The sequence below is a fragment of the Xenopus laevis genome, chromosome 7L, assembly GCF_017654675.1.
Source record: "Xenopus laevis strain J_2021 chromosome 7L, Xenopus_laevis_v10.1, whole genome shotgun sequence".
Lineage (NCBI taxonomy): Eukaryota > Metazoa > Chordata > Amphibia > Anura > Pipidae > Xenopus > Xenopus laevis.
Genome location: NC_054383.1, coordinates 125,575,939 through 125,603,198, shown reverse-complemented (window position 1 = coordinate 125,603,198; position 27,260 = coordinate 125,575,939). Strand labels below are relative to the sequence as shown.

At 42.4% G+C, this 27,260-nt stretch overlaps 1 protein-coding gene and 1 pseudogene across 2 annotated transcripts; both read left to right on the top strand.

The window, feature by feature from the left end:
* LOC121395695 overlaps positions 1–27,260 on the top strand; it is a 191,962-nt pseudogene that overhangs the window by 66,105 nt on the left and 98,597 nt on the right.
* On the top strand, positions 18,602–23,760 carry LOC121395690 (protein spinster homolog 1-like). Of its 2 annotated transcripts, XM_041569949.1 has the most exons (13): positions 18,602–18,645; positions 19,154–19,338; positions 19,442–19,507; positions 19,638–19,774; positions 19,893–20,044; positions 20,142–20,211; positions 20,414–20,589; positions 20,676–20,828; positions 21,419–21,608; positions 21,923–21,988; positions 22,198–22,296; positions 22,472–22,656; positions 23,088–23,760. In XM_041569949.1, the coding sequence occupies exons 1-13, from the start codon at positions 18,617–18,619 to the stop codon at positions 23,416–23,418; spliced, it is 1,839 nt and encodes a 612-aa protein (XP_041425883.1). In that variant the 5' UTR covers positions 18,602–18,616; the 3' UTR covers positions 23,419–23,760. The 2 variants fall into 2 exon arrangements, with proteins under 2 accessions (XP_041425883.1, XP_041425882.1); XM_041569948.1 differs by lacking the exon at positions 18,602–18,645 and having other exon boundaries at positions 18,799–19,338.

Here is a 27,260-nt window from a genome sequence, read left to right as displayed (position 1 = left end):
AATGCTTATCTGATCCATCTGGGGGGAACTCCCCTGATAACTGATCAAACAATGGAAACCTCTGCTGATTTTATTCAACAGAGAAACGTCTGCTGATCATTCCCATTATCAGTGAGAATATTGGCAGTGAATATAAACAGCAAATTGGATTCTGTGAGCCATGAGCTCTTCCATTTTTGTTGGTTGAAAACGTTAAAGGGATACTGTCATGGGAAAAAAATTTTTTCAAAATGAATCTGTTATTTGTGCTGCTCCAGCAGAATTCTGCACTGAAATCCATTTCTCAAAAGAGCAAACAGATTTTTGTATATTCAATTTTGAAATCTGACATGGGGCTAGACATATTGTCAATTTCCCAGCTGCCCCAAGTCATGTGACTTGTGCCTGCACTTTAGTGGGGTTAGGACCCTGCGGTGTTTATCCCACTAGAGTTGAGGACCAGATAGGGTGAAAAAAGAGAAAAGACCCTCAAATTGAGGATTACTTACACTGGTGTTGGGATCATCAAAAATAGTGGCTCAATCCCAGAGAGGAATCTGTGCGTAAGAGTGTGATAATTCATATTAACTCTTTTTCTTATCTCTGGGAAGGAGCTGAAATTCCTGTTTGTCTCTAATATTTATATGAATATATATTTTTACATATGATAAACAGCAGTAAACAGTTTATTGTAGGCAGCTCATCAATTTCCACCTCTGCTTAATCCCTGAAAGTATACTTATCTCTCTGCAGGAGGAATCGAGTAGTGAGCCAGTGGCGTGTATTTGCAGGGGCAGTATCCCAGCTCTCACTAAGAGGAAAACTGCAGGGAGTTAAAGGCATCATATACCATTCTGGGTACTTACCGTTCCTCAACCCAGACAGTGAGGAGAACAGCAACGACATTGCCCTGGTGCATTTAGCCCATCCCATGACACTCATAGGTACCTTTCATTTTCTTTGTATTGTGCTTGTCCTGGGACTGGTAATTAAAACGGAATAAAAGAGAGATTTTTGTACTCGCCGTTAAATCTTTTTCTCTTGTCCTATATTGGGGGACACAGGCACCATGGGGATGAAGATCCTGCAGCTGGAGACTGGACACTAAATAGTTAACTTTAACTCCTCCTCCTGCTCTGGGCTTCATCCCCTGCCTCCTCCTACAATCTCCAGTTTCGACCGAAGAAGGAACATGATGACCAAAAACAGAAGAGGAGAACCTCTACCCCCTCATAACCATATATAACATTGTTGAAATATTTAAATAGAAATATAACCCAACGAAACTCCAACGGGAGCTGCAAAAACCCATATACAGATCAGTGTCGATACAGGGAGGGAAGGCCTGTGTCCCCCAATATAGGACAAGAGAAAAAGATTTAACGGTGAGTACAAAAATCTCTCTTTCTCTTGCCTAATTGGGGGACACAGGCACCATGGGGACGTCCCAAAGCAACCCATGAGGGTGGGACACTGAAAACCCCATAGACATTTAAGTAATTACAGTCTGTAACACCTTCCTCCCAAAAATGGCGTCGGCCGAAGCCCTTTTGTGTAGCCTGTAGAAGCGCGTGAATGTATGAAGGGACACCCAGGTGGCCGCTCTACAAACTTGTTCCACCGATGCTTGATGCGGAACTGCCCAGGAAGTGCTAAGCGAGCGAGTAGAGTGAGCTCTCACTTTAAGCGGGGGATCTTTTCCTCTAAGTGCGTAGGCTCTGATGATGGTAGCGCAAATCCACTTGGCTAGGGTAGACTTGGCTGCTTTGGCACCACGTTTAGGTCCGTTCGGAATGATGAATAGGGAGTCAGATTTTCTGACCTCTTTGGTAGCGTGGAGATATGTTCGGATGGCTCGGACAACGTCCAAGGTGTGTAACTTGCACTCGCCTGGATTCTTGGGTTCTGGGCACAAAGAAGGCACTACAATGTACTTGTTAAGGTCCGGAGTAGTGCGGAGGACCACCTTGTCCTTGTGGATGATGGTGAAGGGTGACTTGCAGGAGAGTGCCGCCAATTCAGAGACTCTGCGAGCCGATGTGATGGCCAGAAGAAAAACCACTTTCTCAGTCAGCGTATACAGAGGAAGCTGGTCTAGAGGTTCGTATGGATCCTCCTGTAGCACTGAGAGTACCAGGTTGAGGTCCCAAGGTGGTACCGGACAGCGATATGGTGGGATCAACCTAATGGCCCCTTGAAGAAACGTTCTTATGTTACTCCGCAGGGCCAGTTTCTTCTGGAAAAGTACGGACAATGCTGATATTTGCACCTTCAAAGAGCTCACGGCCAACCCCTTCTGCAAGCCATCCTGTAAGAAGGAGAGTATAACCGTCTCCGAAGCCTTTTGTGGGTCAGCACCCCTGTGTTCGCACCAGGTGATGAAGGTCTTCCACACTCTGTGGTACGTCTTGGATGAGACTGACTTGAGAGCCCGGAGCATGGTAGGTAGTGCGTCTGCTGGGGCTCCAGCTCTTTTCAGTACTAAGGCTTCAAGAGCCACGACGTCAAAGCCCACTGACGAGAATTCGGGTGGGCGACAGGGCCTTGGGTCAGCAGATCTTGTCGAAGAGGCAGGTGGAACGGATCGTCCTTAGCTAATGTCACTATTTCTGCAAACCTTGGCCTCCTGGGCCAGTAGGGAGCCACCAGTATGGTCGTGGTGCCTTCTCTTTTGATCTTTTTGACAACCTTTGGAAGCAGTGCCAGAGGAGGAAAGATGTAAGTCAGGGAAAACCACCAGGGAATCACTAGGGCGTCTATCGCGTGAGCGAGCGGGTCTTGGCTTCGAGCCACAAAGCAAGGGACCTTGCAGTTGCGTCGGGATGCCATCAGATCCACTTCTGGTAGTCCCCATCTGTCCACGAGGAGTTGGAAAACTTCCTGATGCAGACTCCACTCTCCTTGATCTAGCGTTACCCTGCTGAGGTAGTCCGCTATCCAGTTGTCCACCCCTGGAATGTGGACCGCAGATATAGCCGGAACGTGTTTTTCTGTCCACATCAGGATGTGTTGCGCCTCCCTCAGGGCTGCGGGGCTTCTTGTGCCGCCTTGATGGTTTATGTAGGCTACGGCTGTTACATTGTCGGACTGTATTCGCGTGGCTTGGCCCTGAAGTAGGTGTGTTAAGCTTTCCAGTGAATAGCGAATTGCCCTGAGTTCCAAAAGATTGATGGGGAGAGAACGTTCCTCCCGATTCCAAAGGCCTTGGACTGTTGTCTGATCCAGCACACCTCCCCAGCCCCGTAAGCTGGCGTCCGTCGAGAGAACTGTCCAGTGGAGAGGAGGAAAGGGTCGCCCCCCCGTTGACCGTTGTGGTTGCGTCCACCAAGTGAGAGAGAGTTTGACCCGTTCCGGAAGGGTTATCTGGCGGTCCAGATCGGATCGATCTTTGTGTTGGTGCAGCAGAATTGCATGTTGAAGGGGTCTGGTGTGGAATTGAGCATAGGGGATTGCTGGAAAGGATGCTACCATCGTACCTAGGGTTTGCATGGCCGTTCTGAGAGTGACCGTGGAGGAACTCTGGAGCGTTCGAATCCTGCTCAGTAGGGTGCTGGTTTTTTCTTGCGGAAGAAAAGCTCTCCCTTTCCTGGAGTCCAATATCAGCCCCAGGTATTCTATCGTTTGAGTCGGGATGAGCTGTGATTTGTTGAAGTTGATAGTCCAACCCAGATCTGTCAGGGTTTGTAGGACCCGGGATGTGTGGTAAAGGGATTTTGTTGCCGACTCGCCTTTTACGAGAAGATCGTCCAAATATGGAATGACCGGTATGCCCTGTAGTCTGAGTTCTTCTAGTGCTGCCGCCATCACCTTGGTGAATGTGCGGGGGGCTGATGAAAGTCCGAATGGGAGTTCAACAAACTGCCAGTGGTGACCATTCACGAAGAATCGAAGAAACTGGTGGTGGGCTGGGTGGATGGGTATGTGGAGGTAGGCATCTTATGTCGATGACTGTCACGAACTCTCCATCTTCCATGGACGCTAAAACTGATTGGATTGATTCCATCTTGAAGTGATAGCGTCTGACAAAGGGGTTGAGATCCTTCAGATCTAGCACTGGTCTCAGCGAGCCGTCCTTTTTGGGAACCATAAAGAGGTTTGAGTAGTACCCCCTTCCCTTGTCTGATTGTGGAACGGGTTGAATTGTTCCTGCTTTTCAAGGTCTTGGATGACCGTGACCGTGAGGTTGTCTGGGTAACCTTGATACGAAAAATCTGTGGGGAGGAGGTAGGGTAAAGTCTATTAGTAGTCCTTGAGAAATGACTTGAAGAACCCATTGGTCCCGTATCTTGAGTTCCCACACCTCCCGAAAGGATTGGAGGCGGCCTCCCAGTGGGATCCCTTCGGGGGTGGGCACCCCTTCATGCAGAATTGGGCTTGTCCTGAGAGGACTTGGCCGGTGCCTTGTTAGACGACCAACTGGACCTTTGTTTACCTTGGTAGCGAGAACGGAAATTGGTGTTGGGCTTGTCTGTCTGTGTCTTTGACCTTTGGCCTTGCCGAAAGGGTCGAAAAAAAGGGTAGTCTCTTGAAGGTTGGCCTTTTGGCTCTGGCCTGTGGGAGAAGTGTGCTCTTACCGCCAGTTGCCTGCGAGATTATTTTGTCTAGTTCGGCCCCGAAGAGTAGTTTGCCTTGAAAGGGCAGGCTGACTAGGGAGCGTTTAGATGTGAGATCGGCTGACCATGTCTTCAGCCAGAGGAAACGGCGAGCAGCCACCGATTGAGCCGAGGCCTGTGCCACCATCTTTGCTGCGTCGATAGCCGCATCTCCAATGTAGTTGGTAGCATCAGCTATTTGGGAGAGAAGATTGTCAGTAGTCGGGTCTTCGGACCCAAGAAGTTGCGCAGCTTGTTCTACCCAGACCTCCATGGCTTTAGCGACCCAGGCAATAGTGAAGATAGGTCTAAAAGCTGATCCTGACGCTGTGAAGGAAGATTTGCAAAACCCCTCCAAACGCTTGTCAATAGGGTCTTTGAAAGCTGCTGCGTCTGCCACCGGAATGGTGGTATTCCTGGAAAGTCTGGAAACTGGGGGATCAACCGCTGGGGGTGATGCCCAGAGCTCAGTGCACTCCTGAGGGAATGGATAAGTTTGAGAGAAACGTCTCGATATCTGAACCCTGTGATCAGGGTGTTTCCACTGGGCCTTGATAAGGTCATCCAACTGTTCATAAGCTGGGAAGACGTAAGAGCATTTCTTTTGTCTCTTAAAGATATTTTTTGCTGGCTCAACCGAGACCGGCTCTTCGATGTTAAGGGTACTAAGCACAGCTTGTATTAGTCCTTCCACCTCCTTTTGTGTTCTAGGGGTGTCTAGATCTGGATCCATGTGTTCCTGATCAGAGTCATCCTGTGAAAGTACTTGGCCTTCCTCGTCAGAGGGGGAGAACGGGTCTCTTGGGGAATCAGGAGGCGAAGGTGCAAGGCGTTTGGGGCCTGAGGGGAGGTCGGCAGATCTAGCGGGTTGTGAAAGGTGCTCTAGGACCTTGTCTAATGTCTCTGGAATGCGGGCCAGGTTTTGGATGCCTGCAAGTGAGAGGGTAAGGGCCCTGATCAGTTCAGACTCAGATGTACTGGCCAATGGTGGTGGTGAGGGATCTGAAGGTCTGCAGGCCATACACAGGGATTCAGCCGAGGCCGAGTGAAATTTGGCCTTACATTGTGTGCAGGCTAGAAAGGTGATTTGTGTAGTTTGGCGTGTGTGAGCTGAGGACTTAGAGGTCCTGGGCTCTTCTGTTTTATCTGCCATAATGCTCTTTCTTCTTTGAAAGAATTTTTTTTTTTTTAAACAGAGGCAGGGGAATCTGGCTGAAATCAGGGGATAAACCTCCAAGCGTGCTGTGGAAACAGAGTAGAGGGGTTAATGTCCCTGGGTAAACCACATGGCTATCTGGTGTAGTGCCCCTTTAATGTTGAAAAGTACTTGCTGTTGGAAGACTGCCTAGAAGGCACAATATGTGGAGCGAGAGCGCTGAGTTCACAGGAGCAGGAACGGAGCAGCGACAGGGGCAGTAGTGGAGAGAAGGGGAAGGAACCAGCAGCTGTAGGAAGAGATGGAGTCCTAAGCGAGCCGTGACGGTTTTGGCGCCAGTCGGGAGTGCGGGAAGAGAGATAACCCGCGCCGCGATCAAGCAGAGGCTGGGCGGAAGCGGAAGTGCGTTCCAAGGTGGAACGCACAATGGCGCCGACGGCAGAAAGAGAAAAAAGGCGCGAGAGATGTAGCGAGCGCATTGGGGAAGGTAAGGGATACCATGATGGGCAGGATTGAGGTGGAAAACACTGAAAAGGACAAGGCTTCATGTTAAGGGAGATAAAGAGAGAGGGTAGAATGGTGAAATCTACTCGCCACCGTTGCCAGCTGTACTGTGCCCTTTAAGTAGGTTTCCCTGTACAGACACAAACAAGAATATATGTGAGGACTCACATATATAATTGTCTGTGTAAGGGTATACACGTATGAGGTGTATAGTGCTGCTGCAGGCCTCCGTGGAGCGGGAAGACAGCGTAGTGAAAATGGAGCGAGCCTGCAGACCTCTGTAGAGCGGGAAGGCTATAGGGTAAAGTAGGTGTCAGCTGGAGAGGCTCTTGAGTGAAGTCAGTGGCCCCCATGTGTGGCATGATCCTAACACGCAGTCCTGATCAATTGCTCCAGCCACTAAAAATGTGTCTTCTCCTTCTGAGGACACTAAAGAAACTGGAGATTTTAGGAGGAGGCAGGGGATGAAGCCCAGAGCAGGAGGAGGAGTTAAGTTAACTATTTAGTGTCCAGTCTCCAGCTGCAGGATCTTCATCCCCATGGTGCCTGTGTTCCCCAATTAGGCAAGAGAAAAGGGCTGTAAACCCTTAAAACAAATAAGAGAATGCTCTTGTGAGCACTTTTGCAATGTACAATACTGTTCTGTTTTTAGTGATCTCTGATAATACCTGGCTTTTTTACAGGATCAGAGTGCCAATGACACTAACTAGCTATGTTCCACCAGCATTGTCAGATAACCCTTGGGTCGCTGACTCTCATACTATGAAACATAGCTGTTGAGCAAAAAGCCTGGAATTAGTAGTGTAAAACTGTAAATATCTCAGAAACCACTAAAAATAAAAATGAAACGCTCAGAGTATGCTTATGTAGTAGGTTTTAGGCTACTTGTTGGTACTTTATGCAGGTACTGGTTTTACCCAGGCTGGCTTTAGGGCAGTAGCAACTGTCTGCAACTCTCAGCAGAGCATGTGTTACATGGACCATTCTCAAGAGTACTTGAAAAAAGGCCAAGCAGGCCACGAAACGTTGTTCTCTCGAGATCCAAGCCAGAAACCCAATCAAGGCTTTTTAAGATTATACACAATTTGGACGGTGCTGTGATTTCGTTCTTGAGTTAATCGTACTGATTGCCTACATAGAACTTGATATTTTAAATAACTGGAGGGGGGGTCTTTAAAAACAAATGGAACTCTTTGTTGATGGAGTAGCTTTACAATCCCTCTCTGCCGGTGCTAATTCAGATTTTATAAGATCATAAATCAGTAAATGTTTCAAGTTCACAACTACCAGAGGTAGTTCTCAAAGCCATAGCGAACACTCCCCTTTCAGTTCCACACTCCAAGGATGTCTCTATGCCTGACCACTTGAGTGCCTATAATCAGGGCCACCATCAGGGGTTACAAGTGTACCGGGCCCGGCAGTGCTGAACTTTTCAAAAGAGCCGGGTCCCCCTTGACAGCGCCAAAGCCATGCTGCCTCCTTCCGGAGTCCTGAACAGCCAAAATTGGGAAGTCCCGAAAGCGGCAAAAAGACCCAAAGTCACGAAAACAGACGAAATTGAAGTCCTGATGCAGCGAAAAGACCCAAAGTCACAAACATTTGGGGCCCCAATTTTTTTTAACTTGTAGGGGGGCCCTGGTACCAGTGTTTTTTTTAAAAATATTCTTTGGGGCCCCAATTTTTTTCACTTGTAAGGGGAGCCCTGGCACCGATGCTTTTTTTAAAAAAAAAACTTTTGTGGGGGGCTCTGGCGCCAATGGGTTTTTTTTTTAACTTATACCGGGGCCTTGGTCCCCAATAACTTTATAACTTGTGTGTGGGGGCGGTTACCTTTTTTAGCGCTGATGTTTGTGTGGTCTTTTAACTGTGATGTGGAGTGGGTGGGATCTGGGGTGGGGCTTGGGGGCCAGGATGGGTGGGGACCCGAAAATTTTGTTGTACAGGGCCCAGTGATTTCTAAGGGCAAACCTGCCTATAATATCAGCCTTATCACTGCAGGCAGTTGCGATTCTGATGCCGCCCTCTCTCCCACTCTACTCTTAAAAATTAGCGTTGGAGCGGGTCAAAGTGGGGCAGCATCGCTAGTGCATTGAGCACAATTGCACTAGCGAAGCCACATTTTCTGGGTTAAAAAACAGAAATTTGGCTCTTACAGATACAAGAGGCGGCCTTTTGCCGCCCTTGGTAACCGGCCGATTGCTGCCGCCTGAAGCCAGCAGCAGCTTAGTAGAAGTGTGCCACTCACCGCTCTACGTACTCCTCCAGACATGTTGTGGTCTTAGCTTGGGTTACAGGGGAACCATCAACCAAATCCCCGCTCGCGGAGAGAGACAGATTAGTAGTTAGGTACACAGGACCGCCATCAGGGGGCCACTGGGGGGACAATTGTCCTGGCTCCAATGGCTTCTATATGTTAAGGGGGGACTGGCCGTGCTGGGTTTCCTGGACTAGCCGGGCCCCCCTTGAACTGCCAAAGTAGGAGACGGATTGAGCCAAAATAGGAGCTGAGTTGCACCGAAGTAGGAGCCAAGTTGCGCTGAAGTAGGAGCCGAGTTGTGTTGAAGTAGTTGTATATTGTATTGTTCTTTTAGGTGTTTTGCACTACAAATAAGATACGTGCAGTGTGCTTGGAAATTCATTCATATTTTTTTTTTCAAACTATAGTCTGGCCCCCCAAAAGTTTGAGAGACCATGCACTGGCCCCCAGTGGATCCCTGTACTAGGGTTTCAAGCAACTAGTCATGATGTTCCTAACCATTATTGTGTTTTCATCATTGCAGAATACATTCAGCCTGTGTGTCTTCCTGCTCTGGGACAACAGATTATTGATGGAAAGATCTGCACAGTGACAGGGTGGGGCAATTTGCAGTATTATGGTGAGTATCAAGTGGAATAGTGTACCCTGTCTATTGCACTTTAATCTCAATCTGCTGAATTCTATCCCAAAACTAAGGAGTTTTATTAGTAATATGTATTAGCTAGCAATGCTCTGGGTAGGGTTTCAGGCTGTAATTGTAGTTATATAGTCCCTGGCTTCACTGCTTGGTACACTTGTCAGGATACCTTTATAATACACAGAAGCCACAAATATCCTGTAAATTATATCCTAATAAACGGTGACTAGTGATGTCATCAGTTATAAACGGTGACTAGTGATGTCATTTTTATCACATGACTCACTAAATCTTGTGTATTATAATGTATAAAGAATAAAGTACCCCTTATTGGAAAATATGAGGAAATTAGAAGTAAGTTCCGGAGTTCCATGACCTGGACCTTCGGCCTCGTGCTTTTATATGGTCATGAAACTCCTCTGTAACTTATAATATCCTTATATTTACAAGAGGGGGTACTTAATTCACTGTATACACTCCAAATGGTTTCCATGCTTCTCAGTCATGTCTGACTAATGGGAGAAGGAATCTAACCAGTGGGACTTCTGATTGGTCAATATAATAAATGAAAATAATAAAACCAATGAAATCCCTGGCTCTTGTCCATAGGCCAACAATCAGAGATACTGCAGGAGGCATCAGTTCCCATAATCAGCAGCTCCGTGTGCAACCAGCCTGAATACTACATACACTACATAGTTAAATCTGTTATGACTTTGTGCCTCCTACAGGGGGACAATGGGGGTCCGTTTGTGTGTGAGGACAATTTATCGCGCTCTTCCAGGTGGCGTCTGTGTGGCATAGTGAGCTGGGGCATAGGATGTGCAATGCCAAACAAACCCGGGGTATATGCCAAGGTGGACCAGTACCAGTACTGGATCTACAGGGCCATGAAGGTAAGTACTTAGAGGGGCACAGAACTGGGCTTCATTGTGGCACAAATAACTCCAAATAATCAGATATTTGCCTGAATTTGTCACTTATGTGGCAAGTAAAATCAGTCTAATCTTATCATTTGTCCCCAGATCCAGGGTCACACCATAATAGAGGGGCCTAAGGAAGCCTACCTGGGTGGTCCTTGCCCAACTGCATTTTCAAATCTTTGTGTTAGATATGTGACTGGGGAAGGATGAACAAAGCAAACAATTGCCCCTATAAATAACAATAGTCTCAAGGGCCTGAGCTGGTAGAGAATTTCAGTCCCCCAGCTCTGCTGCTGGATTTACAAGGCAAGATTATGGCAGTGGCTGGAAGAGTTTTTTATTTTTCTTTTAAAAGATTTAATCTAGTGTACAGGCAACCCGCTTAAAGATGCCACACTAGGTGCAGGCCCTCGGATGCCTATGCATAAATACAGCCCTGGCCAACATCACTGCCCATCTTCTTGTGTATGAAAGGGGTTGTCCACCTTTAGGTTAACTTTTAGTATGATGTAGAGATGGATATTCTGAAACTATGAAATTGGTTTTCATTTTTTATTTGTAGTTTTTTGAGTTCTTTAGCTTTTTATTCAGGAGCCCTCCAGTTTGCAATTATAGAAGTATATTTGAATAAGAGACTGGAATATGAATAGGAGAGGCCTGAATAGAAAGACAAGTAATAAAAAGTAGCAATAACAATACATTTGTAGCCTTACAGAGCATTTGTTTTTAAGATGGGTCAGTGACCCCCTTTTGAAAAGTAGAAAGAGTCTTAAGAAGGCAAATGGTTTAAAAACTATAAATAATGAAGACCAATTGAAAAGCTGCTTAGAATTGGCCATTCTGTATCATACTGAAAGTTAACTTAAAGGTGAATGACCCCTTAAATTGAAGCAGTCCCACCAACCATGTCCAACATCTTGTGGATGGAAACAGTCAAGGGTAAAGGCTGTTTAAGCAGCAGAGGACTAACTTCATATTATTAACTTCATATTAATACCCTCTGTTTTGCAATGAGATGTTGGACAGGCAGGTGTCCACTTAATTTTGGCCAAAGTTCAAGTCCGTGGCAAGAAGTGGGCGTTTCTATGAAAACACTTTCTCCATTGCTGAACACCTGTCTGATTAACTGTCTGCAGAGTCACTTTTAAGATTTTTATTTGCCACGTTTGAAACCATCAAGCTGTGATAGTGTTTATATTGTCCCTTTCAGACAAAATCCGATGTAGCTGGGATTACTGAGATGCCATAAACGGACAAGGAGACCCTCAGAATGACAAGATCCCACTCTTTTCCAGCCTGTGACCAGTGTTTGTCAATACCAGACCTTCAGCTTCCACACAATGAGGAACTTAATCCATAAGAACTGCAATTGGCATCATTCCCTTCTTCTACAGCGCTACTTTTATAGTCACAGGGACGTCACACTGGAACTACAATTTGCTACTACCACGTTATTGCTGGGAAAATAAGGGGCACGTTTTTTTGCACCCCTGTGACTGAACTTAGACTTTAATTGTACTGTATATGCCTAATCATATGGATATAGCACTTGGGGCACTACTCCAAGTCTGTTCCTGGTTTAAGAGATTGTCAAGTTTCTACACCCTGACCAACTCTCATCCAGAAAATTTTAGAATGAAATCAGCATTCAAGGTACAAGAACACAATGAATGATGGTCCATCAATGTAAAACCTGCGTGCTGTGGAAATAACCCCTAGTGCATTTTTGGAAACAGACATGCTGCCAACCTCCATGTCATCAAATATGTTGCCTCTGGAGGAAAAATAAGGGAATCACGGCTCTTTTCCTCATCATTCAGTGACGGCAAACAATAATTTGGCAATTGATTGCACAGAAGATTCCAAAAATGAAGCATTTTTTAGCCGGATTATCACTCAGCTATCCATATACAGTATACACAGATCTATAGATGAAAATTTTGTTGGGAATTTTAAGTGGTAAGGGACTTTGGGTGTATGTGCCTTACCATTCATTCCAATCACATACAAGGGTGTTCATGTATGATTTTTATTGCATTTAATCAGACTGCCAGGTGCTACATTAATGAGAATGTATTGGGTGATCTACAACTGAGGATGATGGGATCAAAAAAATCATGAAGCTGCTGCTGCATGTACCAGTGTTTCTTGCATGGGCTCGGGCTCAGAGCTTGTGTTGTTGAGAAACTAGAGAATACTGCCTAGTCCAAACCCAGGCAAGGAACACCAAAGAACCGTGTCATTCTCATTGTTTGTATTGTATAGAAACATTATACTGACTGGGGCAAGGGGTTGGCAGTGTTACTCATTAAGGGTGCCTAACAAATTGACACCCCCCTTCCCCGGTGTATTTAAATATCTTAGTAAGGAATGCTTTGTACAGGCTGATGCCAAAATGTACTGTTACTGATGGTAATATGAAGGAAGGTTGTATTGAGTGCACATCCCAGAGCAGCTTCTGCCATGGGTGGTCCTGATACCCCAAGGGTCAGAAAGCTTCAGGCCAATATACTGCCAGTGCCAGGTGCCAAACTTCTAACAAAGACCCACTCAGCTCTTAATTCCACTGAAATTACCCACCCTCTCGAATGACGTAACACTGGATAGCCTGTTCCTATTTGATGTCAGGTTTGGGTTCATAAAAGGAATGTAAAAAAAAATGAAATCCCATTTTTTACTTTCTTTAATGAAAAAGAAACCTATCTCCAATATACTTTAATTTAAAAATGTGTACTGTTTTTATAAGAAAGACTTATGCAGTGAAATTTTCCTTTCATTTGCTGCTGTGGATAGGAATTTTCAGACGGTCCCTAACTGCTCTGCAGGATAATATCTTAATATCAAACAGCAGGGGGAGCCCCCAACCTTCCTCAAACTCAAGCAGCTTTGTTTGTTTCCCTGTAGAGCAGTCGGCGACTGTGTAGAGATTTGTATTGGATTTTATTTTTGCCTTTAAATCCTCTTTAAAGGAAAACTATACCCCTCAAACAATGTAGGTCTCTATAAAGATATATTGATTAAAACAGCTCATATGTAAAACCCTGCTTCATGTAAATAAACCATTTTCATAATAATATACTTTTCTAGTAGTATGTGCCACTGGATAATCATCAATAGAAAATTGCCATTTTAAAAAATAAGGGCCGCCCCCGGGATCGTATTATTCACTGTACTCACAAACATACCAAACAAACCATATATGTTAGGTTACATGAGCCAATTAACAGACAGAGTTCTGTCTTTTGCTCCCACACTTCTTCCTGTTATAGTTAGAGCTGCAGTATTTCTGGTCAGTTGATCTCTTCCTGTTACAGTTAGAGCTGCAGTATTTCTGGTCAGGTGATCTCTTCCTGTTACAGTTAGAGCTGCAGTATTTCTGGTCAGGTGATCTCTTCCTGTTACAGTTAGAGCTGCAGTATTTCTGGTCAGGTGATCTCTTCCTGTTACAGTTAGAGTTTAAGTATTTCTGGTCAGGTGATCTCTTCCTGTTACAGTTAGAGCTGCAGTATTTCTGGTCAGGTGATCTCTTCCTGTTAGTTAGAGCTGCAGTATTTCTGGTCAGCTGATCTCTGAGGCAGCACACAGACCATCACAAAATGGTTGTTCAAGGCAAGAGATGTAAAAGGGCAATATTTACTTAAATATATTTATCGGTATGACAAAATTCTTTAATATGCCACTTAATTTGATATAAACTATCTGTTGCTCAAGTATTCATTTTGGGGGTATTGTTTTCCTTTACTGTTTCCAACTCCAGCTGCAGGGACAAAGATCATGGAGCCAGATTTAAACAGATAAACTGGGATTCTATTTGGAGGATTATTTTGCTGCAGCCACTGGTTCTGGAGAGTTGGAGAAAGATTGTATTAAACAATACAAAAACTATAAAATCCACATTAGATTACATGACAACACAGGACCCAGTGCAGTCTGTATATTCTGATTATTAATCAGTCTTGCTGTATCGGCTTCTGGCAGATATTATTTGACTTGTGCTGTTTTTGATAATTTATGACGATATCTAAGCAGCCAAGACCACACTGAGCATGTGCACAGTCTTGGTCTTTCAAAGATGTATAACAAAGTTACAAGATGGTGACCTGCTGTGTCCAACTTTGAAAACATAAATCATTTGTTTGATTAGGCTTGTGGTGCAGTGAGATTATGTTTATGTTTAGTATAAAAAATACAGCATTTCTAGCCTTATTCTATTTTAGACTTTACTTTCCCCTTTAAATCCTTTTGGGAGGGTTTAGAACGGGCAGGTGATGTATAGGGTCTTACCAAGCTGGTGTTGTGAGTCCGTGCTCCTATAAATGTATTTCTACCCCTCCCATGATACTGACTTATGGAACATTAGTAGGAAAGCAAACATAGCAAATCCCAGCTGAGCCTGTTGCACTGCATGGACTCTTCATAAAGGGACACTGCAAACTGATTTCAAGGATAAATAAGAATAGACTATGGTGACAGTGTGAAAGGGATACTGACTGATGAAATTGATTTGTATTCATTGTTATTTTGTATACATTGCATCTAATTAATTTTTATGACCATTTTAGGTTAAAAAACAGCCATATGTACTGGTTATGGGAACCATTTCAGGCATTTTTTAGGTAGGAGTGATGACAGGGTGGCCAGTAAATTTGCCTCTGACTTTCATAGCCAGCTGGGCCTTCTAATGGATTGGCATTCACCCTTTTAGTGTAAATTAGGTTACTAGCACTAACCAGCTACTTGCATGCAGTACATACACTCTAGGAGGCAGATTTATCAAAGGTCGAAGAGAATTTTTGAATTCAAAAAATTCTAATTTCAAGCTATTTTTTGTGTACTTCGACTAGGGAATAGTACAAATTCTATTCAACTTTGAAAAAAATCAGAATATTGAAAATTTATCGTACTGTCTCTTTAAAAATTCGACTTCGACCATTCGCCATCTAAAACTTGCTGAATTGTTCTTTTAGCCTATGGGGGACCTCCTAGAACCTATATGGAGTCAATTGGTGGACTTTGAAAAATCCAAGTTTTTTTCGGGAAGATCTGATCGGCCGAATACGGACCTATACGTTCGAAAACACCTATCCGGCAAAAAAAAATTCGACTTCATTTCGGTTGGTATTTTTGAATTCGATTTTCAACGTTTTTCAAATTTGAAATTCGACCCTTGATAAATATGCCCCTAGGAGTCAATATCCATAGGGGCATTTATTAGGGCACATCTATTACCCCTGTTGCCAAGCTGCATGTGGCTCATTTCAAGCTGAAGAGCTATTAAAGGAAAACTAAACCCATTTTGCAAACATAGGGTCTGTGGCACAGGAACCCCTCCAGAATTGTTGCAACCTCAATCCCTTAAACAGCCCTGCCCCATACAAGTCTATACACCAGGTAGAGTTGAGCAGTGGGTTTAAAGACCCCATGTTCAGCCACTTCACCTCCCTGACAGTATCACTAAAAAGTATGTACTTTATAAGCTGATCTAGTCCTGACTTCTAGTGCCCATGCTCCTGCTTGTTGATCATGCAAAGGAGCAGCAGTGCTGGTAAATAGTGATGGGCGAAATGTTTCACCAGGATTTGCCATGAAAAACACCCATAGACTGTAATGTATAGTAAAAAAAGGCATGTGGTTTGGAAAATGTTATGCCAAAAAAGGCCTATTGATTTTTCACGTATTTTCTGTAAAGCGAAATGGTTCTCCCATCACTAGTGGTGAGTCTTAGCAGGGGGACACAATGCCAACAGAGAGCTTAAAGAGATTCTGTCATGGGGGAAAAAAAATTCAAAACATATCAGTTAATAGTTCTTCTCCAGCAGAATTCTGCACTGAAATCCATACAGATTTTTTTTATTTAATTTTGAAATCTGACATGGGGCTAGACATATTGTCAGTTTCCCAGCTGCCCCCAGTCATGTGACTTGTGCTCCGATAAACTTCAGTCACTCTTTACTGCTGTACTGCAAGTTAGAGTGATATCACCCCTCCCCCCCCAGCTGCCTAACAACAGAACAATGGGAAGGTAACCAGATAGCAGCTCCCTAACACAAGATAACAGCTGCCTGATAGATATAAGAACAGCACTCAATAGTAAAATCCAGGTCCCACTGAGACACATTCAGTTACATTGAGTAGGAGAAACAACAGCCTGCCAGAAAGCAGTTCCATCTTAAAGTGCTGTCTCTTTCTGAAAGCACATGACCAGGCAAAATGACCTGAGATGCACCTACACACCAATATTACAACTAAATACACTTGCTGGTTCAGGAATGACATTTTATATTGTAGAGTGAATTATTTGCAGTGTAAACTGTGTCATTTAGAAATAAAAATCACACCCTAAAATCATGTCAGAATCCGTATAAAAAAGCAAACACCTTGTGCTGCTTATAACGGGGCCACTCATATTGCAGTCTCCATAAACTACATTGTGACCAGGAGTTTCAATAAAATGTTTTTGTTCAGTTCATGGTCTTGTTTCTTCCTTTATATGTGATGTTCATATTTAGGGATGCCGTAGGCTCTGTATATGTCTCATACAACAAATAGAGTAAGAGACAATGCAGTTAGGGTTAGAATGGAGACCAACTGCAAAGTGGCTGTACCCTCCTGTAATAGAGTAAAGTTGTATTTAGAGCAGCGATGCAATGGCTAGAAACACAAATGGGTTCCCTGATAAAAGATTATGTTCCCCCAAAAAATACGGGTGCTTGTGTGTATATTCTGTCACTTTTTTATATTTACTGAAACTGTAATTTCTTTAAAGCTTTTAAAGTTATTTATCAAATGTAAATAGTCCTATAGTCCAACCTTGGGTGCGGGTCACAGTTTGTCATGTACAAAACTACATACGACACACAGGGGCCCATTTACTAAAGGTCGAAGTGAATTTTCGAATTCAAAAACTTCAAATTTCGAAGTAATTTTTGGGTACTTCGACCATCGAATAGGCCAAAATTAGATACGAATTGAAAATACTTCACAAATTCAACCATTCGAAAATCAAAGTAATTTCTCTTTAAAAAAACGTTGACACTTCACCACCTTAAACCTGCCGAATTTCTGTTTAGCCTATGGGGGACCTGCTAGAACCTCTCTGAGTATTTGGCTACGTTTTTAGTCGAAGATTTTTTTTCTGCGATCCTTCGAATCCTTCGATTTTTACTTTGCTCGAAAACGCCTGTTTTCGATCGAAAAAATACTTTGACTATGGAAGTATCAAATTCGATGGTCGAATTTCGAAGTTTTTTAACTTCGAAATTCGACCCTTAGTAAATGTGCCCTATATTATCCAAGCATGTTAATTGCTAACTCTGAATACATATATTTATATATTTATCAACGTTTGCCCCATTTGTCCTCTTTCAGGTTTATTAGGAATAATTTGGGGAAGTGCTAGTGTATCTGATGAGAATGACCAAACACAGCATTGTGTATCAAGAATCATCACCTTAACTCGTAGCCGAAATAAAAAAAAAATATAAACATACAAAACAGAATTGACAAAACTGCTATCAGATTTTTTTAACCATATCCCAATTTCATTTTACATTTTTCTGAAAAACGAGTGTCATTTTTAAACTTTAGACTTGGATAGTTGCGGGAGATACCTTTGTGTAGAAGAAGTTGTATATGTCATGTGACCATATATGGCCATAAATAGATTTTCACTACTGGACTAAACACCAGCAGTGAATTTTCTGAAATTATTTTTTTCTTAATAACATCTTTTATATTAGAATGGCGTTTCGCTCATTTTCCAGCAAAGGGTAAGAATATTCAACTTCTTCTCATATAGAGTATTTATGCATTATAACTAGGCTTGTGCTTTATGTGTTATAATTATTATTGGCAAAGTGCCAAGGCAGCAATTGGTTGCTATGGCAGCATTACATTGTGATGTCATTTCAGTTGGTGATGTCATAATGTCAGTGACCTACTTTAGTCAGTGCCAACAAGACTACTGGTCATTTCAGGATTTTTACTGCTGGACGAAACACCAGCAGTGAATTTTCTGAAATTATTGTTTTCTTAATAACATCTTTTATATCAGAATGGTGTTTCACTCGTTTTCCAACAAAGGGTAAGAATATTCAACTTCTCATATATAGGGGTATATTTATCAAAGAGTGAAGTTAAAGTTCGCCACAGTCTGCTAGAGTGAAATTCTGCCACTCTCCATTCATTTCTATGGGTTTTTTAAAGGCGTATTAAACAAAGGGTGAAAGTAAAAGTTCACCCTTTAATGAATAAGCTTTTAAAAAATCCCATAGAAATGAATAGAGAGAGGCGGTATTTCATAAATATACCACATAGAGTATTTATGCACTATAACTAAGCCTGTGTTTTATGTATTATTATTGGCAAAGTGCCAAGGCAGCAAATAGTTGCTATGGCAACATTGCATCATATGATGTCATATGAGTCGGTGATGTCATAATGTCAGTGACCTACTTTAGTCAGTGCCAACAAGACTACTGGTCATTTCAGGATTTTTACTGCTGGACGAAACACCAGCAGTGAATTTTCTGAAATTATTTTTTTCTTAATAACATCTTTTATATCAGAATGGCTTTTCGCTCATTTGCCAACAAAGGGTAAGACTATTCAACTTCTCATATAAAGTATTTATGCATTATAACTAGACTTGTGCTTTATGTGTTAGAATTATTATTGGCAAAGTGCCAACTCAGCAACTGGTTGCTATGGTAGCGTTACATTGTGATGTCATTTCAGTTGGTGATGTCATAATGTCAGTGACCTACTTAAGTCAGTGCCAACAAGACAACTGGTCATTTCAGGATTTTCACTAGTGGACTAAACACCAGCAGTGAATTTTCTGAAATTATTTATTTTTTAATAACATCTTTTTTATTAGAATGGCGTTTCACTCATTTGCCAACAAAGGGTAAGAATCTTTAACTTGTGGGTAGTATTTCAAGAAGGTGCATCTGTTGGTATAATGTGGCTGCTCTCTGACATCACGTTCATACAAAATCATTTTGTGAGAGCGCATCTACATTGTATTCTGATTTATCTGTTGAGACTCACCAAATGCAAAATTAAACAATTAAATTGTCATTTCTCTTGTGATTTTAATTGTAGAAATATCAACTTCTTCAGAAAACTTTGCATTAGATCAAAACAGGCATGTGATCCTGTCCCGGTCGACATAGAGAAAGGGGAAAAAGAGAGAAGGGCACCGTGTACACTCCTCTGTGCGAAGGCTACGCTGGCCATCCTTCTCCTGATCAAATTCGTCCATTACGTGGACACATATCTAGCTGAAGGTAAGACAGGGGCTGGAAGGAAGAAATACATTTTCTGAAGGTAACAGAACCACTTCACTACCTGTACTAACGTGTCCATATGGTACTTTTGTTCCTCTTACAGGTGTTATGCCGTTGATTGAAGCAGAATATGAACTCTCCATTGACAAAGTTGCGAGAGTAGAAACAGGTAAGGTCACATTCCTTGGACTTTCTCTCTTATGGATATACTTATCATTCCCTCTTTCTATCTGTCTCTTTTAGCCAGTTGTGGGCTTGGTCCATGTCTGAAGCTCACAATATTCTCCCTCTTCCTTCAGGTTTTGCTATTGTTTTTGCCTTGGTCAATCCATTCTTTGGACATCTATCAGATCAGATCAGCCGGTGGACCCTCATGTGTCTGGGAGTAACGTATTGGACTCTGTTTGTCGCGAGCTGTTCCGTAATTCCCCAGGAGGTAAGAGTCGATGTATCGGATGGTCAATGAGATTTCACTCAGCGTATAACCTGTACTCAGTAGTATTAATTCTTCATGAATCCTAACTTATAAAAATTTGTACCCTCTTATCCTTTAGTGGGGTTGGACCATCCCTTTTATACGGTGTGCTGTGGCCGCAATAGAAAGTTTTTTTGCAGGCATTTCCCTGACCCTGATTGATGACCTGTTCCCACCTGAAAAGCGACGAGGGACTTTAATCAAGTTTAACAATTTCAGCTATATAATGGGGTAAGCTGCAAGTTGTACCTGGATTCCTGCTACATTCCTGTTGGTTTGTGTGTGGATTCTGTTATATTAACCCTGAATCTCCTTGGTTCTGTTACAGTGCCTTAGGGATCGTTGTGGGAGCAATTGTGCCAAGCTACTTAGGCTCAAACTGGCGTTTTGCACTGCAGGTAAGGAAAATTCAACCGGGTACCATTAATTATATTGGGGTGACGGGAAGATACAATTGAATATAGGCTAAACATGAAGAGACAAATAAAACAGTGGTTGTTGTGAGATATTAGCCTTTTATTATCAGTTTAGTTGATTGGATACTGTACATGAAAAGAGATACATGGCTGGCTACTTAACTGCTGTTTTCTTTGGACACAGCTAGTTGCAGTCGCTGGATTAGCGTGCCTAGTGCTGCTAATCTGTGTGAAGAAGGAACCACCTAGATACTATACCGAGGACCACAGTGATGACCCTCAGATGCAGATCCTCAGTTTCCAATATATTTGGAAGTTGACCTCCTCCTTCTTCAAAAATCTGAGGATTTTATCTAAAACGTGAGTATTATTTATGATAAATAACAATCAAATGGAAAATTGCAGAAGATGTATAAATATTACTAATCCCTCTCCTCCACTTTCAGACGGAGCTTTGTTTTTCTCACCTTGGCTTCATGGTCCGTGAATTTCATTAATGAAGCCATGTTTGCCGTTGTTCCTGATTTCCTGAACCGAACCAGGGCCGTGACAAGCAGTTCGTTTCCCTGTCTGTTGCCAGATTGTTACTACAGCGACTTGTGAGTCTCCAGAACTTGTGCATATTTAGGGGCAGGTTTATCAAGGGTCGAATTTAGAGTTCATGGGAGTTTTATTAAACTCCCATAAACTCCCAAGAACTCAAAATTCGACCCGCAAACTCAAATTGAATTCAAATCGAATCGTTTTGAATCGAATCTAATTCGATTCACGTTTTTTCTCCAAAAGCAACTCCATTTTCAGGAAGGCTGCAAACAACTCCAAATTTATCCCAGGACCTTCCCCATAGGTTAAAACAGCAATTCAGCAGGTTTAAGGTGGCAAATAGTCGAATTCAAAGTATTAAAGGGCCAGTACATGATACATTTCTATAATCAAATTCGAATTTTTAACTATTCCCTAGTCAAATTTCACTTCGACCCTTGATAAATCTGCCCCTAAATGTGTGTTTACCAGTCCCATTATGAACAAGCCTTGCTATGGTTTAGCAGATAGCCTTTAGCAGGTGCACTGTATTGTTTAGGATGTATATTAAATTGTTTCAGTTCAGGATCTGAGAAGTTATTATTAGAGGTACATTATACAGTTTGAACAATATAATAAACATTCTTGTCTCTTTGTCTCCTTCTAGTATGTTCTATGGTTTGATTAAATACGCGGCTGACATCGTGGGGATACAAATAGGAATGGTGATCATCACTCGGTGGTTCAAGATGTATCCATCCGCTGATCGACTGGTATCCGGTTTAGGACTTATGGCCTCTGGATGTTTCATTTGCATCTTCTTTTTCACTGTACAAAGCAGCTTTACCCTTGCCTATGTGAGTTATATCCATTGGATTTAAGACACAATAATGTTTTTACTCCCAACATCGAGGGATGTTGAGATTGAGAGAAGGTGATAGCATGAAGCTAATTAACCTAGATTAGAAATAGATTATTTTTATGGCCCCAGTTCTACATGAATGGTTTAAAATATTACTAACGCTCAAGGATAAGTTAACAAAAGTGATTTAAGAGCCAACCTTAGAGATAACGTCAACATTGGCGCCAATAATTGTATTAAATGATTATTCCATTTAGATGTGGGTTCATTTTATTTTTTTATCTCACCACCCTATACTCTCTCCTACAGGGGTCCGTCTTTGTAGGTGGCGTTCTACTGAATATAAACCAGGCTGTAGCTACTGACATGATACTGGTAAATATATCTCTTGAAGAACTTTTTCCTTTCATACCCACAGACAGAATCATATGAACTAGTGTTTGGGTCCTAAACATCGGGTTTATATGCTTTTTTATTGATAACATAACCCCATGTTGGACACCAATAAGCGCAAGATATGATATCAAATAATAATAATGGCAGTGACCTCTTCCCTGATAAACCCTTCTTTTCTCTCTTGCCAGTCGGTAGTAATGCCAAATTCCCGTGGCACAGCAATAGCCTTGCAGTCTATTATAGCACAGTTAGCAGGAGGGGTATGTGCCCCATTTATCATTCAGAAGGTAAGTGCATTTGATTCCCCTTAAGATTTTAAACTCTAGCAAACCCAACCTTTTAGCTTTATATCTGAGCCACTGTAAATGGTTTGTTATCATGGTGTCTCTCTGCTGTGCAGTCCTGTGTAATATGTTACCACTTTATAAACATGCAACAATTAACTTCTATGTCTTTTATCAGATTTCTGATGCGATCCAGATGTGGCAACCAGAAACCAGCCCAATGCGCTGCTTGCAATATGCCTTGATAATATTGGCAATTCTGGCATTGATTGGAGGATGCTTCTTCCTCTGTACAAACTTTTGTATTGAAGAGGATCGGAAAGTAGTTGAACAGGCCCGCGCCCCAAGCCCACCACCTGAATTGTGAGTACACAGTATAGGTTAATTAATGCACAATGGATTATAGGAAATAGGAATGAGATTTGTATGACGTATAGATGACAATGTAGAGACTGGAAGGCAGTGTTTGGCAGTATAAGTTCCATGAAGGATACCATGAAGGTAGCAGAGGGTGATTGGTAGTAAAAAGGGTTGTTTAAGTTGGGGTCTGTGTGGAGCTATTCCTGTCAACTACCTCAAATTTCCCAATCAAAAAGTTGTCTATCACTATAAAAAAATAGAGGAGCTTATTGAGGATAAGCAGAAGAATGGGAATATTGGGTTATGCCAACACCAGCAAAAATGCATGACTTGGAGTGTTTGTAGCTAAATATACAGAGGTAGAGGTACAGGATGGAAGTATAAATCTCAAAGATTTTACTTTTCGCTTCTTTATTTTTCCACTGACAACTCAGGAACCTACAGGACATACTGGTGTACGACTCTGAAGATCCTGGATATGCTGCTCAGCCTTCTCTAGAATTGGCTCCTGAGTCTCCAGATCCTGCTCCAGAACTACCTGCTCAGCCTGCAGATCTTGATACATGCCGGTTCTGCTGCTTTCCGTTTCTAGGACTGGCTCCTAAGCTTTCAAATCCTTCTCCAGAGATACCTGCTCAGCCTCCAGATCCTTCTGTAGGACTGGCTCCCGAGGCTCCAGATCCTGCTCCAGAACTACCTGCTGAGCCTCCAGATCCTGATACATGCAGGTCCTGCTGCTTTCCCTTTCCTAGGACTGGCTCCTGAGTTTCCAGATCCTGCTTCGGAGATGCCTGCTCATCCTCCAGGAGGAGAAAACTATAGACAGGGAGAATACCTGAACATATAGCATAGGAACCAGGACTGTAACTGGAGTTAACCACACACTAGGAAGTGGGCATGGTGGAAGCCCAGGGGGATACCCATACACAACTGGAGATGACATAGTGATATTGCAGGTTTAATGGCAACAGAAGATAATAACAGGAACAGTCAAAAATCGAAAACAAGGTCAAGCCAAGGTCGTTATCAGGAAATCCAGGAGGGCAAGGAATGCTGGAACAAGAACACTGGATAAATAAATAAAGCATTCATTGCACAGATACGTCATTTATGTTTTTTGTCAATCATTTTAAGGAACAGCAACACCAAAAAATGAAAGTGTTTTAAAGGAATGTCAATATAGTATACTGTTGCCCTGCACTGGTAAAACTGGTGTGTTTGCTTCAGAAACACCACTATAGTTGATATAAACAAGCTGCTGTGTAGCCATGGGGGCAGCCATTCAAGCACAGGATACACAGTAGATAATAGATAAGTACTACTATAGTTGATATAAAGAAGCTGCTGTGTAGCCATGGGGACAGCCATTCAGACACAGGATATACAGTAGATAACAGATAAGTACTACTATAATTTATATAAACAAGCTGCTGTGTAGCTATGGGGGCAGCCATTAAAGCACAGGATACACAGTAGATAACAGACTAAAGATTCTGAAGAATCCTATTGCATACTACAGGGCTTATCTGCTATCTGTTGTGCACCTTCTGCCTTTTCTCCTTTTTCAGCTTTGAATGGCTGACCTCATGGCTACATATCAGCTTGTTTGTATAAAGTATAGTTGTGTTTCTGAAGCACCTGTCCTTAGCCCTTAGATTGATACTTAGTGGAGCTATTGGGGGACGAGGGCTGTATGGAAATATGGAGACTGTATAAAGGTATTGGGAGGCTGAATAAATCTGGGCAGTGGTACGGAGCCTGTAAGGACGTAGGGTAGAATTGTGCATTGGTGGGGGGTGTAGAGTAACATAAATGTAGTTGCACAGGGGTTTTGGAGAAATAGAAGGGGTAAAACAAAGTATAGTAGCAGGCTCAGACTGGCAATCTGTAGAAAGTCACTATTTAGTGGGCTGGTGTTTGGGCCTTTATGTACTTGTAAAGCCAATTTTGACTCCAAGTCCAGACCTATATAGTTGGTTCATTCAGGTACATGGAGGGTTGTCTATTAGTAAAAGATGGGAAGTATTGATGTATGGGGAGAGGGAAACAAGGAAGTATGTTGCTTGTGTAGTAGTATAATAGAAGGGTGAAAGAGTGAAGTGTGGGACATGCAGTCATACAGAATGGGAAATATGGGTTAATGGCGGCTGTGTAAAAGTACAGGATGGGAAAAGCAAATGTATGGGGGTTTTTTGTAGCTACAGAAGGAGCAATGTCGTGTTGTTGAGGTAAAGGAGTGTGTAAATATAAAGACACTGGGGTAACAATGGACACAAGAATTATGTCCTATAATGAGTACAGCGTTTACTAACAAGATACCATTTTATATAACAATATTCCATCTGTGCCATGCTAGAATAAAAGGCAGAAAAGCACATTCATAAATAAACTAAATAAAAAAAATGCAATTCTTTTATTGATTTCAGGAGCTCAAAAATCATACAACCAGTTCTTAAACTGAACATGTCTAAAATTCCCTTTAATTTGTTCTGCATCTTATGTTCAAGTACCACTTCCCATTCTCCTGCATTCAGCCTTTGCTGAACCATTTCAGGCATCTTTTTATGTAGCCACCCTGTCATCACTCCTTCACTCCGTCAGCTTGGCCTTCTAATGGATTGGCACGAGATTCACCCTTTTAGTGTAAATTAGGCTACTAGCCCTAAACAGCTACTTGCATGCAGTACATCCACTCTAAGAGTCAATGTCCATAGGGGCATTTATTAGGGCACATCTATTACCCCTGTTGCCAAGCTGCATGTGGCTCATTTCAAGCTGAAGAGCTATTAAAGGAAAACTAAACCCATTTTGCAAACATAGGGTCTGTGGCACAGGAACCCCTCCAGAATTGTTGCAACCTCAATCCCTTAAACAGCCCTGCCCCATACAAGTCTATACACCAGGTAGAGTTGAGCAGTGGGTTTAAAGACCCCATGTTCAGCCACTTCACCTCCCTGACAGTATCACTAAAAAGTATGTACTTTATAAGCTGATCTAGTCCTGACTTCTAGTGCCCATGCTCCTGCTTGTTGATCATGCAAAGGAGCAGCAGTGCTGGTAAATAGTGATGGGCGAAATGTTTCACCAGGATTTGCCATGAAAAACACCCATAGACTGTAATGTATAGTAAAAAAAGGCATGTGGTTTGGAAAATGTTATGCCAAAAAAGGCCTATTGATTTTTCACGTATTTTCTGTAAAGCGAAATGGTTCTCCCATCACTAGTGGTGAGTCTTAGCAGGGGGACACAATGCCAACAGAGAGCTTAAAGAGATTCTGTCATGGGGGGAAAAAAATTCAAAACATATCAGTTAATAGTTCTTCTCCAGCAGAATTCTGCACTGAAATCCATACAGATTTTTTTTATTTAATTTTGAAATCTGACATGGGGCTAGACATATTGTCAGTTTCCCAGCTGCCCCCAGTCATGTGACTTGTGCTCCGATAAACTTCAGTCACTCTTTACTGCTGTACTGCAAGTTAGAGTGATATCACCCCTCCCCCCCCCCAGCTGCCTAACAACAGAACAATGGGAAGGTAACCAGATAGCAGCTCCCTAACACAAGATAACAGCTGCCTGATAGATATAAGAACAGCACTCAATAGTAAAATCCAGGTCCCACTGAGACACATTCAGTTATATTGAGTAGGAGAAACAACAGCCTGCCAGAAAGCAGTTCCATCTTAAAGTGCTGTCTCTTTCTGAAAGCACATGACCAGGCAAAATGACCTGAGATGCACCTACACACCAATATTACAACTAAATACACTTGCTGGTTCAGGAATGACATTTTATATTGTAGAGTGAATTATTTGCAGTGTAAACTGTGTCATTTAGAAATAAAAATCACACCCTAAAATCATGTCAGAATCCGTATAAAAAAGCAAACACCTTGTGCTGCTTATAACGGGGCCACTCATATTGCAGTCTCCATAAACTACATTGTGACCAGGAGTTTCAATAAAATGTTTTTTGTTCAGTTCATGGTCTTGTTTCTTCCTTTATATGTGATGTTCATATTTAGGGATGCCGTAGGCTCTGTATATGTCTCATACAACAAATAGAGTAAGAGACAATGCAGTTAGGGTTAGAATGGAGACCAACTGCAAAGTGGCTCTACCCTCCTGTAATAGAGTAAAGTTGTATTTAGAGCAGCGATGCAATGGCTAGAAACACAAATGGGTTCCCTGATAAAAGATTATGTTCCCCCAAAAAATACGGGTGCTTGTGTGTATATTCTGTCACTTTTTTATATTTACTGAAACTGTAATTTCTTTAAAGCTTTTAAAGTTATTTATCAAATGTAAATAGTCCTATAGTCCAACCTTGGGTGCGGGTCACAGTTTGTCATGTACAAAACTACATACGACACACAGGGGCCCATTTACTAAAGGTCGAAGTGAATTTTCGAATTCAAAAACTTCAAATTTCGAAGTAATTTTTGGGTACTTCGACCATCGAATAGGCCAAAATTAGATACGAATTGAAAATACTTCACAAATTCAACCATTCGAAAATCAAAGTAATTTCTCTTTAAAAAAACGTTGACACTTCACCACCTTAAACCTGCCGAATTTCTGTTTAGCCTATGGGGGACCTGCTAGAAC

What these genes read in the sequence shown, in the direction of transcription:
- LOC121395690 (XM_041569948.1), top strand. Translation starts at nt 19,011, where the DNA reads ATGTGGCTGCTCTCTGACATCACGTTCATACAAAATCATTTTGTGAGA. An exon ending in GGACACATATCTAGCTGAAG is followed by an intron (nt 19,339 to 19,441) that starts GTAAGACAGGGG and finishes TTCCTCTTACAG; the next exon opens with GTGTTATGCCGTTGATTGAA. An exon ending in GCAGCTTTACCCTTGCCTAT is followed by an intron (nt 21,609 to 21,922) that starts GTGAGTTATATC and finishes TCTCTCCTACAG; the next exon opens with GGGTCCGTCTTTGTAGGTGG.